The sequence below is a fragment of the Cylas formicarius genome, unplaced genomic scaffold, assembly GCF_029955315.1.
Source record: "Cylas formicarius isolate icCylForm1 unplaced genomic scaffold, icCylForm1.1 PGA_scaffold_8__14_contigs__length_24414737, whole genome shotgun sequence".
Taxonomy (NCBI): domain Eukaryota; kingdom Metazoa; phylum Arthropoda; class Insecta; order Coleoptera; family Brentidae; genus Cylas; species Cylas formicarius.
This window is the reverse complement of record NW_026844361.1, coordinates 17,808,026-17,821,156: the sequence shown is the minus strand read 5'-3', so window position 1 is coordinate 17,821,156 and position 13,131 is coordinate 17,808,026. Positions and strand designations below refer to the sequence as shown.

Below are 13,131 nucleotides of genomic sequence, written 5' to 3'. Positions count from 1 at the left end.
TTTTGCTTATTAAACTCTCCTAATAGTCTAAGAGCCAGTGGGCGGCTACTTGCATGTATTTGACCAAATCTGGGTTTTTGTACATTGAGGCCCCTATACCTATTATACATGATGTGGGGACCCACTAAGCCCAAAGCGGTGGACCCAGGTACTGCGCAGGTGAGACAGGTATTAATTTTTGGCGAATTTTAAATATATTTGACCACGACTGCCGTTTTAATTATTAAAATGTATTATTATTATTATCGAAAAATAATAATGGCGACCATTAGCATGCGGTTAACATTATGACAGACAGTTTTGAGAATGCTCAAAAAATTAAAATTTTAAAAGTATTTGACCAGATCTGCCATTGAGATATATTATTCTTTATAGTCTTAAAAACTTATATTAATAACGGCAGACGTTTTTATTGAGTACACTCCTCAGTAGATAACAAAATCTTTACTACTACCAGGACAGATGTATACATACACTGCATAGAGCTATCTTTTTTCTTTCTCCTATGTATTACTATTCTACTCATTCCAGCTTATAGTATTTTCTTTTATAGCTACTACCACTTAAATAATATAGGGTTTGTAACTGAGATGGCTCTCTTATAATCCCAACCTAACGGTTTTTGTCAGATGTTTTCACTATGTTTGTGAATCTCGATACAGATGCCTAGTGTTTAATGAATTTAATAAAATACACAGTGTTGCTTTATGTTATTTTTCTTTAATTAAAGTATTATTCGTTAAATATCTCTGAGATTATGTCGAGTGAAAAAGAACTAGTGAAGTGTGTTTTTTATGCAACAGCAAAGACTGAGAAATTATTGACATTTTCATAAGAGAGAGAGATGGAAAAATGTCGACAAATTTTGAGGTTAAGAAAATATAAATTAAAATACAATGAAATAATTCTACGGGACGAAATTTTTAATTCTGTATATCACAGTAGTTGTTACAAAGCGTTTACGGCTTTAAAAAAAAATTGCAACCGATCTCAACAAAGAAGCTACTACCCACTATGTCCTCGTCTGCAACTGAGCAACCATCAACATTAGCTGATAGCTCAAGAACTGATGATACAATAGTACCTGATGCTCTTGTAAAAGACGTAAACGTTTCTGAGACAGATGAAGTCGTAAAAAAAGATATTGGCGCTGAATTAGATCAGTCGTTGGCGGAAGGACCCTCTGTAGTACCGTGAGTAGTTACAAAGCTTCGGATGTGAATCAAAATTTTAGTAAAAAAATACAAAATTTTGACGCAACCTCAATAACACCAGAGTGAACTTTACCAACAACTTCTGAGAGCCCATTACATTTCAACTATTTGGATAAACGCTTACAAAAAGTAACCGTCAGCCTTGGATCCATTGGAGTATGGTTGGATTGTCTTTAAATGGTTCGATGGAGATCAACTTCCATCTTTTGTTAGCGACTTAATTATCAATGTCCCTGGTAAGTTGATAAAAATTAATTCTTTATCAAATATATTCGGATCAATTTACTAATTATTTATATTTTACAATTTACGGTTTATTTTTACAGAGTTCGATTCAATGGATGATGAAGAGTTAACCTATGACAAACATGACTCCGACACCTTTCAAATTTTGTCTTAAATAAATATAACAAAATTGAAATACAGATTTGAATTGTTTTTTGTTACTTGCATTATACACCAATATTTCAGATTATTTCTTAATATATCTACTTCATTTATCATCAATCTAATAAATTTTGGCATATAAAGTACAAAAAAAGTATTAATTTTATACATACAGTGATAAAATTAATTATAAGTCAGTTAAATTTATGTAAAACCGCGATCGTAATACATATACATCTGACCGGGTAATAGTAAATATTTTGTAATCCACTGAGGAGTGTAATGAATAAAAACGTCTGCTTTTAAGACTATAACGAATAATATATCTCAATGGCAGATCTGGTCAAATACTTTCAAAATTTTATTTTTTTGAGCATTTCCAAAACTGTCTGTCATAATGATAACCACATGCTAATGGTCTGCCATTATTATTTTTACCTGTCTCACCTGCGCAGTACCTGGGTCCACCGCTTTGAGCTTAGTGGGTCCCCACCTCATTTATAGTAGGTATAGGGGCCTCAAAGTACAAAAACCCAGGTCTGGTGAAATACATGCAGGTAGCCGCCCACTGGCTCTTAATTTCGAAAATACGTTTTCTTTCTACTTCATTGAAATTTTTCAAGCACGTTTTTCATTTTGAAAAACTATGGCAGGAATAATTTTTCCTGAATGTGTACCGTATCTTTTCCCTGAATCCCGTTTAATTTTACGAATTTTCTGAATATAAGTACCACCTTTGTGCTCTCTGAATCCTTCTTTGAAGGTGTTGTTTTGTAAATTCTCATTCTCTGTTAAAGAAAAATTAAATATTATTTGTTAAATTTCAATTTAATATCAAAACGTAATTTAAATTACCCTCATCACTGCTTTCAACATTTTGGGCCACACTTTTTGACATCGTCAATAAAAAGTGGACTTAGGTCACTTTCAAAATTAGGATTTTCAGTATTTATATTATTTTGAAAATGTACGTGAAATAAAATTTTCAAATGTACATTTCAATAACGATTAATTTGTTTGACAGTTCAGCATAAATTATAAATGTCACAGGTGCCAACTTGATAAAAAATGAAAATGGACCTAAGCCACCTTCAAAATAAACTTGTTTGTTTTTTTTAATTGAAGAGCTGTGTGTCTTTTAATAATTTTATTAGGTTTGTTAATAGTTTTGCAAGCAAATGCAAAGGAAATATCTTTTTTTTATGTTAAAATAAGTTTTTTTTTGCACACATTACATGATTTATAAAAAAAACTCGAAATAAGCTTGTATGTGTGTACAATATTAAAGGCACATTGATACTTGATTATATTGATGATTATATTTTTTATAATTGTTTATATTTTGCGGTACAGTAGAAGGAGGTGACCGTTTGACAACTAAGGTATATTAGGAAATTTGGCACCTTTTTCCCATGACATACTCATACTCATACATACTTATATTATATTTCCAAAAAGCTAACAAAAGGCCTAATAAAATGATTAACAGATATACAGACATTCCATTAAAAGAAGTTTTGTTTTTATATCAATATTTGTGAGTTTACGAATAAAATTGACGCAACTGGATTCTACGTAAAAAGCCAGTTTTCACTTTTTCGATAAGTTAACCGATCTACGGAGACTTAAATTTGCAACTTTTTCAAATTCACCCTGTATATAACTAAATCCAACATTTTTGTTTGTATCTCTTTTCATTTAACACAGCCCTACCATCAAACACTATCGAAAATGGGGCACACTGTACAATATGACGTTAGAATTTGAAATAATGACGAAGAACTTTTCAGTTATGGCCGCGGACACACTCGACGAGTCTAAACATTCATGCTTGGGGTTAAATCATCCCGGTCAAAATTCATATCTTCGATGGGCGGATGCGCTGAAACAGGTAAGAAGATGTTAACACGTTTTGGTCACTAAACGTCGTTGTATTTATATGGTTGCCGATTATACCAGCAACATTGCAAATTTTCAGAGATATTGTTATGTTCGGTTGTAATATGAAGTTCACAAACTAAATTTTCAAAGAACTGTACCCTTTTCGTGGCGTCACATTTTCGACACTTGAAAAATGGTACAATCAGATTTTGAATAGCACCTGCAGTTTCCAAGCTATCAGGGAAACCATGCAAGAAGATTTCGGTCCTTATTTAAGATTGCGGCCCTGAAAAAAGAAGTCTTTAAATTCGAATTTTAATTCACAATATTTTCTGTGCGATTATAAAAGTCTCAACAAAGTAGAAAAGCAAAGTGTTCGCCTTCTTTTTGTCTTCAATAATAACTGGATTTCCTAAAATGGTACACTCGGTATAGCTTTCGAAATGTTTACAGATTTTGGCCTGTTGCATTGCCCATTCTTTGGTGATACAGGCGGGCGTAAACATGTCGTTCAGCGCCATCCTTTTGCCTCAGCTTAAAGAATCCGACAGCGATATAATTATAGACGAGTCGGAAGCGTCGTGGATAGGTGAGCTCCCCAACGCATCATATTATCTGCGCTGGTCTTGATAACACGATTTCAGCTAGCGTGGTAACTTTAGTGCTGCCGCTGGGTTCTTTGATAATAGGCCCTCTGATGGACCGATATGGGCGTAAGAAAATGTGCATATTAACCACTGTACCGTTTTGTCTGTCCTGGATTCTCCACGCCTTGGCCACAAATATCTGGTATATCTACGTGGCCCGAATCATAGCTGGGTTCGGTGCGGGTAAGTGGTGGAACCCATAGAGCTTTATAATAAGGACCACATCAAACTATAACTACCATCTTCTCGCATATTTAATTATTGTGCTTGTTATACGGAAACGAAGAAACTTCCTTCTATCTCATTTTAATAATCGTGTTGGATGACCGAACAGCTAAGGAAATATGTCACTCCACATCTGCCAAGATCTACAAGTAGCCAAAGTCATCATTGTTGTTACTTAAAATTTATTTCGGCCAAAATGACAAACTCGCACTATAATTCACTATACACACCACTAATAACTTATTTAACGTCTTTAATTGTATTGCGCGCTCCGGATTGTCTTTTCGACTAACTGACTAACGAGCACGACCCTTCGCTTTTATAGAACACAGCACCTGCTCGCGATACGGATGGAACATTCAACGTGTCTTCCCGATATCATAGCTAAAATTTTATCCGAAATGTAGATCTAGAAATTAATTTTATGGAACTGAAAGTTTCACATTTACCTGCTGTCATTCTCAGTTTATTGTCACTAGAGCGCTTTCAGCGAGGGTTAGGGGCGGTGCATAATGCATATTTAATAAAGTACTTTCCCTTTTACACCAATTTTTTTTTAGTCATATTTGTACAAATTGCGTGGAAATATAAGAATAATCAATTACGAAATATTAAAAATCAAAAAAATAAACATGCACAAATGAGAACACACAATAGACACACGCCATTGCTGGAAGACGAAGACATTCACTGGTTGCCTAGGCAACGGCGTCTGCCGACCGCAGCCGAACAATAGTAATCGCCACGTGATGTCCCATTCTGAATTACGCGCACTCTAGTGTTTTCGACGTCAGTTGTCGTGGAATTCGTATTGAAAACTAAATGAAGACCGCAACAGGATTTTAGCTCTTTCATGCCCTTCTTCAGCTGTGTCCAGAGCTTCCAACCAAGCAACCAGTGGAGATATTTAGAGAAATAGTAAAACTCCACTGAATAGGAAAAACAATTGTTTGCTTCATTCTACTAAAAAACAAACGTTGTAGGTCTTTCTACCGCGGCTCTGGTCTACGTCAGCGAGGTATCGCACCCCACGTTTCGATCGATGCTGCTGTCGTTTAACAGCGTGTTCGTGACCTTGGGGATCTTGTTGACGTTCATTTTGGGTCAGTAATCGTCAGCTTATGTGATTTAACTCAGTCTTATTTCCACTGCTCGCCAGGTTGCTTTTTTCAATGGAGGTCGATGACTGTGATTTTCTGCCTGATCGTGGTCCTTTCGTTGATCGGCCTGTGCTTCTTGCCAGAGAGCCCGTACTGGCTGGCCGTGTTTAAGAACGACAGGACAGAGTGCGCCAGGTCCCTCAGGTGGCTGTACCCTAACCAAATCGTAATAATAATAGAAAATTGAAAATAGAAGATATCAGAATGGGTGGGGGAATAAATGGCTTTTCATACCTGCGCGATGTGTTCGGCGGCCATTATGACGGTTGCTATGTAACAACTGATACATACAGGGTGTTATTTTATTGATATCATATAATCTAATTAATAAATTTGAACCGCCATCTAATCCCGAATAGATATTTTATTCGGTCGGAATAGACTATTTTTTCCCATTTTAGTTCCACAGTACGACTATGACCGAAACGGGGATGTTCATGTTAAATTTCCTGCAAAACCTACTTAGGCTATTTATGTGATGATACGTAATGATACGGTTTTTTCTTTAAAGCTTCTACAAGCTGTACTATCCCCCCTGCATTGGTTGTTTTGCTGACTTTTCGCCAACCATCCCGTTGACTTCTTCAGAGCTTAACAGAAGGAATTATGTTACGAAACTAACCAGTATGTTTTGTTTGTCGATATCTTTGACGGTTAATAGGTTGGACGATGAACAAGAAATGCTGGATGAAAACCTTTACAGCTGCAAGCTTTACAGCTCATTTCATTTCATTCAATGACAACAAAACTATTAGACGAGACTTTACATAGCTCACAGATCAGCTAGTTACGTTTAGTTAAATCTGTCTCAGAACCATTGTTCTAAAAAATATAATTTCGTAGTTCTATGTACCAAATATAAGCAATTAAAAATTGTAAAATTTAAATCCTCATTGAATAGAAGATATCAGAATGGGTAGGTCATTGACTGTGACCGGTTGTGACGTCAATCCGCTAGTTAGACTACGCATAGAGAAGCTATTAGACAACGACAAGGCGTTGGTCTTGGTGATTTTAATTTTAATATCCCTGCGCTTGTTTTTGTTATCCTCTGTTTATTATCAAAAAGAAAGATGTGAGAACGACCGTATCCGATTTTTTAACTAGTCAATCCGAGCCAAAATTTATTCTTTCGCTGAGGTTCGCGATGTTAAAATTAAAAGGTATGTTCCTAGAAAATTTAGCCACTAGTTTTAAATCAATATAATATTATAGTCAGCTTAAGTTTTCTAGTTTTTAAAATTCAAATGGTGTATCAAATAAAATGTAAATTATTCAACAAAAAAAGAAAAAGATTTAAAAAAAATTAATTTAAATTTAATTTTAAAGTATATTGGCATTGATAACCCAGAGTTTTTGTTTATTTTTTATATAGATCAGGAAGCCACTCCTATGGAGACTGCAATAGAATGGGTGCAAGTTCGAAGAGTTAAAAATGTTTGCACGGTTAAGAGCTAAATTGAAACCTAGACCAATAAAAAGTTTATCTGGCATTTTACGGATTGCACTCAAACACGATGGCACGATTTGTAATATTGTTTTTGTGTTGCTTCATTATTATCATGTAAAGCATGCTAAGCACAAATACAAACTGACGTAGATTAAATACAAATACACCTTTACAGTGTTTGTCGCTGTATTGATCGAAAAGCAGCGGTATGACGTCACGACCATTCCCGCGCGATTGGTGTCGTTTAAAAGAAATAGCCAGGTGTCACAACTTGAATCATTTATTGCAACTTAAATATTGGGTTCTGAGTTTTGATGTTTCGTATTTCTATACATAAACAAATGTATTAAAGAAATTTAAAAAAATCAAGTTCCTTATTATACTGTTTTGCAAGCGGTAGTTGCATCTACCTTCTAAAGGGTGAATCATCGTCGGACACACCGTCATTAGAGAGAATTGTATTAAGCTTAAACGAATATCCAAATACCGATCGAAAAATGCCTAGGTAGTTAAACGTTCGTTTAAGATTTAATTTGGGGTTATTGACAATAATGTGCTATTTTGAACGAAATTTCGTACAATATAATGTTATTAATGCAGACCAATCTAAAATGATCTGGAAGTTTTCGTCATCATTAGCAAAAGTTAAATTGGAGATGTTATTCCATGCCACTTCGGTGGGACTAAATAATGAAACTGCGAGTGTTGAATAATATGTGTAGTACTACTTTTTAACGCATCCTTTTTTGAAATTAGTGAATTTTCAAGTGGATCAGTAATTCAGTTAAAGGCAGGAACCGTTTGCGGTGCTCTGATTGACTAACTAATGGTGTTTAAATTTGTTGCTTAATAATGGATTAGATAGTTTGAATTATACGTCGGTTTGCACCAAAAATTTTTGGAGAAATTTTTCCGTACTTCCAGGCAGCAAATGTGCAAATAACAAGTATTTTTGCCATTTGCCCCTCTACCATGGGATTCATTCATTAAGTCATATGATGGCATTTCAATAACACCCTGTATATAACTTTCATTTTATAATGGTATGGTCTGTTCATAGATATAATAAAGTGACCAATTACTTTTAAACGGGATTATCCAAGGGTGGTCAATAACATACAATGCAACAAGATTATTACCTAAAGTTTCGGAATTTAAATTCAGGTAAAATTGTGGTCCGTAATAGAAAATAATTTTATACCTACCTGTGTTTAATATTCTAATTTAAGTAGGTAATAAAAATATATATAAATAAATACATACATAAATAAATAAATATTGTTTAGTATCTTTCCTAACAAAACCCCAAATAATTAAATTCTAAGCAAAGTACGGACCTGTTCCGCCATATTGCATTCTTACAGCTTGCCCGGGTCTTTCCTTAATTCGTATCAGTATTCGTCAGTTTCTTATATCTATGAACAGACTTTACCCAGTCACCAATTAATGTTTGTAGTTTTAGAAGCCATTGTAAGCCAGTTTAGGAGCATAGATAATATTAACATCGCTCACGGAATTGATCTACCGTCAAAATGGCTCCAGTTCCGCCTCACCCATTCTGCTGTCTACATTCCATTAACGTAATACTTTTTTGAGTCTTTACAGGCATACGAGCAAGAACTCGTCCGCGTCGTGGACGTCAAAAATCAATTCGCGTCGGCCACGGAGAACATCAAAGACAGCGTCGCGACGTACATGCAACCGGCAGTGTGGAAACCGCTCGTCATCCTCGCCGTCGTCTTCCTGTTTCAGCAGCTGTCGTGCGCTTACGTCGTCGTGTTTTACGCGCTCAACATATTCCGCCGTATCGGCGGCAATTTCAAATACCGCATCAACGAGTACGTCTCGCTCGTACTTTTAGGCACCATTCGTTTCGTCATGGCCGTCGTTTTGGCTTTCATCTCGAAACGTATTAAACGAAGGACCGTAATGCTCGCTTCCACGGCGGGTATGATCGCGACCAGTCTCGCCAGCGCGATCTACATGTATGCGACGCGCGCACGCGACGTTGCCGATACCGACAGCAACGTCACGCTGTTTCTGGTGTTGGCTTACGTCAGTTTCAGTTCGTTCGGCGTTTTGGTCGTACCGTGGACGCTTATAGGCGAACTGTTTCCGGTACACGTGCGCGGCAAAATGGGCGGAGCGATGGTGTCGCTCGTCTACCTGATGATGTTCGTCGCCGTCAAGGTGTTTCCGTTTTTCGTCGACCGTTACGGCCTGGAGGCGCTTTTTGCGACGTTGGCCGCGGTTAACATGGCCGCGTTTTCGTTTTTGTACGTCTTCCTGCCGGAAACGTTGGGCAAGAGTTTTAAAGATATCGAGGAACAGTTCGAGAAGTAACGCGGTTGTTTTTTTATTTGTGGCGGATGCGCGGGACGAGGCAAAGTTGACGTAACTTTGCCACTACCGAGGGAGGCGCCACTGTTTTAACGGTTTTTTTAGAAGTTTTGGAAAAACAACTGGTCTTGTTATATGTAAAAGTCCAACGGCTTTTTTTTATTACACATTCGGATCCTACACAAAATTCAAAATTATGTTTTTAACTTATACGTACGTCCCTATGGGCCAGAAACACCTCCTTTTTGTCTTGTAAAAGCTTTACGTGGTCTACCAACTACATTCCTAAAATTAATTTATGGTTGATCTAGAAAATGTTATCCGTATAAAAATGGACAGCTCCTTGAACATTTATCAGGGTGTCCTCGTACTGTGCACAATTAGGTGCAAACGAATCATTTCGTCAACTTTTTAACATTTTACCGGTTTAATTTTAGTCCATTTATTGTCACCCTATATGCTATGCAAAGGTTCTCTTAATCTTTATTTTCTGATGACGAAGAACTCGAACATGCTGAAAAACAAAAGGCCTACAAAACAAACAGCAAACAAACAAGCAAAAAGGAGGTTAAGGAAGAAAAGTGTCCGCTTGCACAGTTCAGAATTTAAAGTCAAACTTTTGACCAGCGAATTATCCTAAATGAGTTCGACAAAACTCCATATTTGCATTGAGCAAGCTCTTGTCAGTTCGCGAACGAAAATCGCAAGAACCCGAAAACATTTTAAGCTAGGTCGAGGCGTGGAAGAAATGCGGTGCGGGTGAAGAATATGGTTTTCAGAATTTATTTTTAATTACGCTAACGGCAATGTCTCGTTTTAAATAAATTGTGTTTCTCTAACCCTTACTTGTACTTTGGTGGCCAAACCTTATCCTAATATTGCAGCAATCAAATTGTGTGGATTTTAAAGCGATTACGTTTTTTACTCTTCTTTTTTGGCTTGACCAGTATGGACTTTGGGCCATTTCCACAGCGAACGTGACTTGTTTCGTCACTGAACTCTTCAATAAAACTATGCGACTTAGGTTCTAGATTATAAAAACACTGGGAAGAAACAATGCTTTTAAAAATGCCGGGTTCGAGCCATATTTTCCATAACTCTCGTAGAGTTCGAGCGACAGCTAGCGCGCCACTGGTCAGCAGATAAACGGGTCGCAACGCGACAATGGATTGTTAAGTCGTTATCTAAATCGCTGGGAGACTCTAAATAGACAATCAACATTCGCTATTATAACCTAAAACGACAATGTAATCTCAAAAACAACAATTTTGTGTAAATGAAATGCAGTCGCTTTCTGATTTTACGCACAAAACGCAACTCTGTCGAGCACTGAAAAACGACAACGTCGGAGGCGGAAAATTCAATTTCGTTTTGGCCGGTAAAATGTGAAGTGGCCTTTGTCCTTACACTGGGGTTTGAGTAAGTATGCAGGAAACTGAAAAATCCCACACAGAGCCACTGGATTCCATTATGGAGAACGCAAACGTAGATCTCAGATGGCGGGATTCTCTGAGACAAGTAAGAATATGCCTTTACCACAGTTCCGTTAAAAGTTTCAAGCGCCCATACCTCCACGAACCGACACATGCGTAGGAATGAATTTCAAACTATAATGACCATATCTAACATATTTCACAAAACGAGCTTAAACACACACGATCATCCGGGTCGATTTTATGAAAATAAACAATTAATAAAATATGAACGTGAAAAATGCTGGCAAAAGCTGCCATTGGTCCAATTTAAATGGATTTGACGGCTGCGCGTGAGTATTTTAAGGTTAGGTTTTTCATCGAACGATTGTTCCATCCATGTTTAAACTTTATTTCTAGCAATGACACACTAGAACTGCCATCACTTAATAAATGCAATGGCTTTAGTACGGTAATGGTAGCTGCTATATAATATTTTACTGCCGCTCAGATTTTATGTCGTTTGCTGCATTTATATGAACGAAATAGTTAATCCGCCTGCGCATGCGCCCTCTGGAGGGTTGTGGCGGCAGTTTCAATACTAATTGTTGACACGCCAGTGGCGGGTAGTACTAATTAACCTCAATAGTTGGGACGGTTACCTAGGTTTTGGCGTGTTGTGTCGCGCACACGCTGGTGATCCAGGCCGGGATTAATATGGCTTTCAGCGCCGTGCTGTTGCCTCAATTGAAAGAAGAGGAAAGCGACATAATTGTAAACAAATCGGAAGCATCGTGGATAGGTTTGTAGGGTCGGGACGATTACGTCGATTCTAAATTCCTATTTTGCAGCCAGCATCGTCACGATAGCCCTGCCATTAGGCTCGCTAATTATCGGACCGTTGATGGACAAGTTCGGCAGGAAAAGAACGTGCACGCTCGTCGCTCTTCCGTATTGCATAGCCTGGATACTGCATGCGGCTGCGACGAACGTCTGGCTCATATATGCCGGACGCATCCTGGCGGGGTTCAGCGGAGGTATAATTGGACCATCACGATTATTGAAGATTTATGATGATTTTCGGTGATTTACAATAGTTTATTGAATATTTACAGAGAATTAGATTTATTCACTGTTTATTGAGAATTGAGATGGTTTCCCTATTTTGGAATACTTATTATGGACCGTTAAAACTTATATGTATAGGCATTTTTATGAGCTATTGTTGTAATAATAAGAATAATAAATAATAATTAATGTTCCAGGTCTCACCACCGTGGCGCTGGTGTACGTCAGCGAGGTCGCGCATCCAAAATTCAGGCCGATGCTTTTGTCGCTGAACAGCGTTTTCGTAACACTCGGTATCTTACTGACGTGCATTTTAGGTAAGCTGCGTTTCGATGGAGTTGCAGAAGATGCCAGTCTTCTGCTTCAGGTTACGGTATGGCGTGGCGCAACATGGCGAAAGTATTCTGTTTGATAGTGGTCATTTCCGCGGTAGGAACGTTGTTCATCCCGGAAAGCCCCCATTGGTTGGCCGTCTTCCGAAAAGATAGCGATTCTATCGCCAGGTCGTTGAGGTGGCTATATCCCAATAAGCTGGTAAGAAATGCTTTTGCAAACAAATATAAATTGTACCTTAAATAGTTAATAAATCAACTAAAAAATTTCTGACGTTGGTTGATAAAAACTAACTACACAGGTCTACAGTAAAGACATTCGAAAGCTGTTTGCTTATTTGTATATTTATATTCTATCACGTCATTTTTTTTATAGCGCTCTATCTCTTAAAAATGTTTTTTTTATTAATACACGTTCTATGTTCGTTCCATTTTAAGCATGGTTTTTAAATGAATTGATTTTTATGAAATTAAATGAGATTCGGCAACAATGGATAATATTATATTTCTGTGCAAAGCAACAGAGTTGGCGCAGAAGCGTCAATGCAACGTTGTGATTTGCTTATGCGCAGTTTGGTTGTATTGGTCGTCGTGCTACTGTATTCGCGGCTGTTGTCTTCGTTTTGCGTATTTCTAGTGTTCTACAACGTTTAAATATCGAATGTAAACATTGTATGAACAATCCAAATAACTTTTGTTACATTTGTGCTACTTATGTCGTAGTAAAGCAAAAGCAAACTATAACTTCTTTTGTGAAAAATGTAAACCTTCCTTATTTTGGTGAGAACATTGTCGCATTGAAGCATTAAGAAACTGGCAAAAAAGATGGGAAGACATGTTTAAACTTTGGTGCTTCTATGGTATGGCGGGAGCCGAGTAATGACGGTGATGATTGTTATTTTTGTTCGTGTAATGTTCAAGGATTCAGTAGAAAAAATAAGAAACAAATTGTGTATCTCAGTCTTGACTCTGCTATTCATATACCTATATCTACCGCCCAAAAAACCTAGAAAAC

The 13,131-nt window shown here is 37.2% G+C and overlaps 1 protein-coding gene across 1 annotated transcript in view; it reads left to right on the top strand.

Annotated features, from left to right (window-relative positions):
* The window catches only part of LOC132706488 (uncharacterized), a 36,037-nt gene that overhangs the window by 21,193 nt on the left and 1,713 nt on the right, over positions 1 to 13,131 (top strand). Inside the window, exons 2-11 of the mRNA XM_060677842.1 lie at positions 3,392 to 3,492; positions 3,936 to 4,071; positions 4,127 to 4,312; positions 5,338 to 5,457; positions 5,514 to 5,680; positions 8,570 to 9,304; positions 11,383 to 11,518; positions 11,568 to 11,753; positions 11,982 to 12,101; positions 12,152 to 12,318. Of these exons, the coding sequence (XP_060533825.1) occupies positions 3,392 to 3,492; positions 3,936 to 4,071; positions 4,127 to 4,312; positions 5,338 to 5,457; positions 5,514 to 5,680; positions 8,570 to 9,304; positions 11,383 to 11,518; positions 11,568 to 11,753; positions 11,982 to 12,101; positions 12,152 to 12,318 (2,054 nt within the window). The remainder of the gene's footprint in view (positions 1 to 3,391; positions 3,493 to 3,935; positions 4,072 to 4,126; positions 4,313 to 5,337; positions 5,458 to 5,513; positions 5,681 to 8,569; positions 9,305 to 11,382; positions 11,519 to 11,567; positions 11,754 to 11,981; positions 12,102 to 12,151; positions 12,319 to 13,131) is intronic.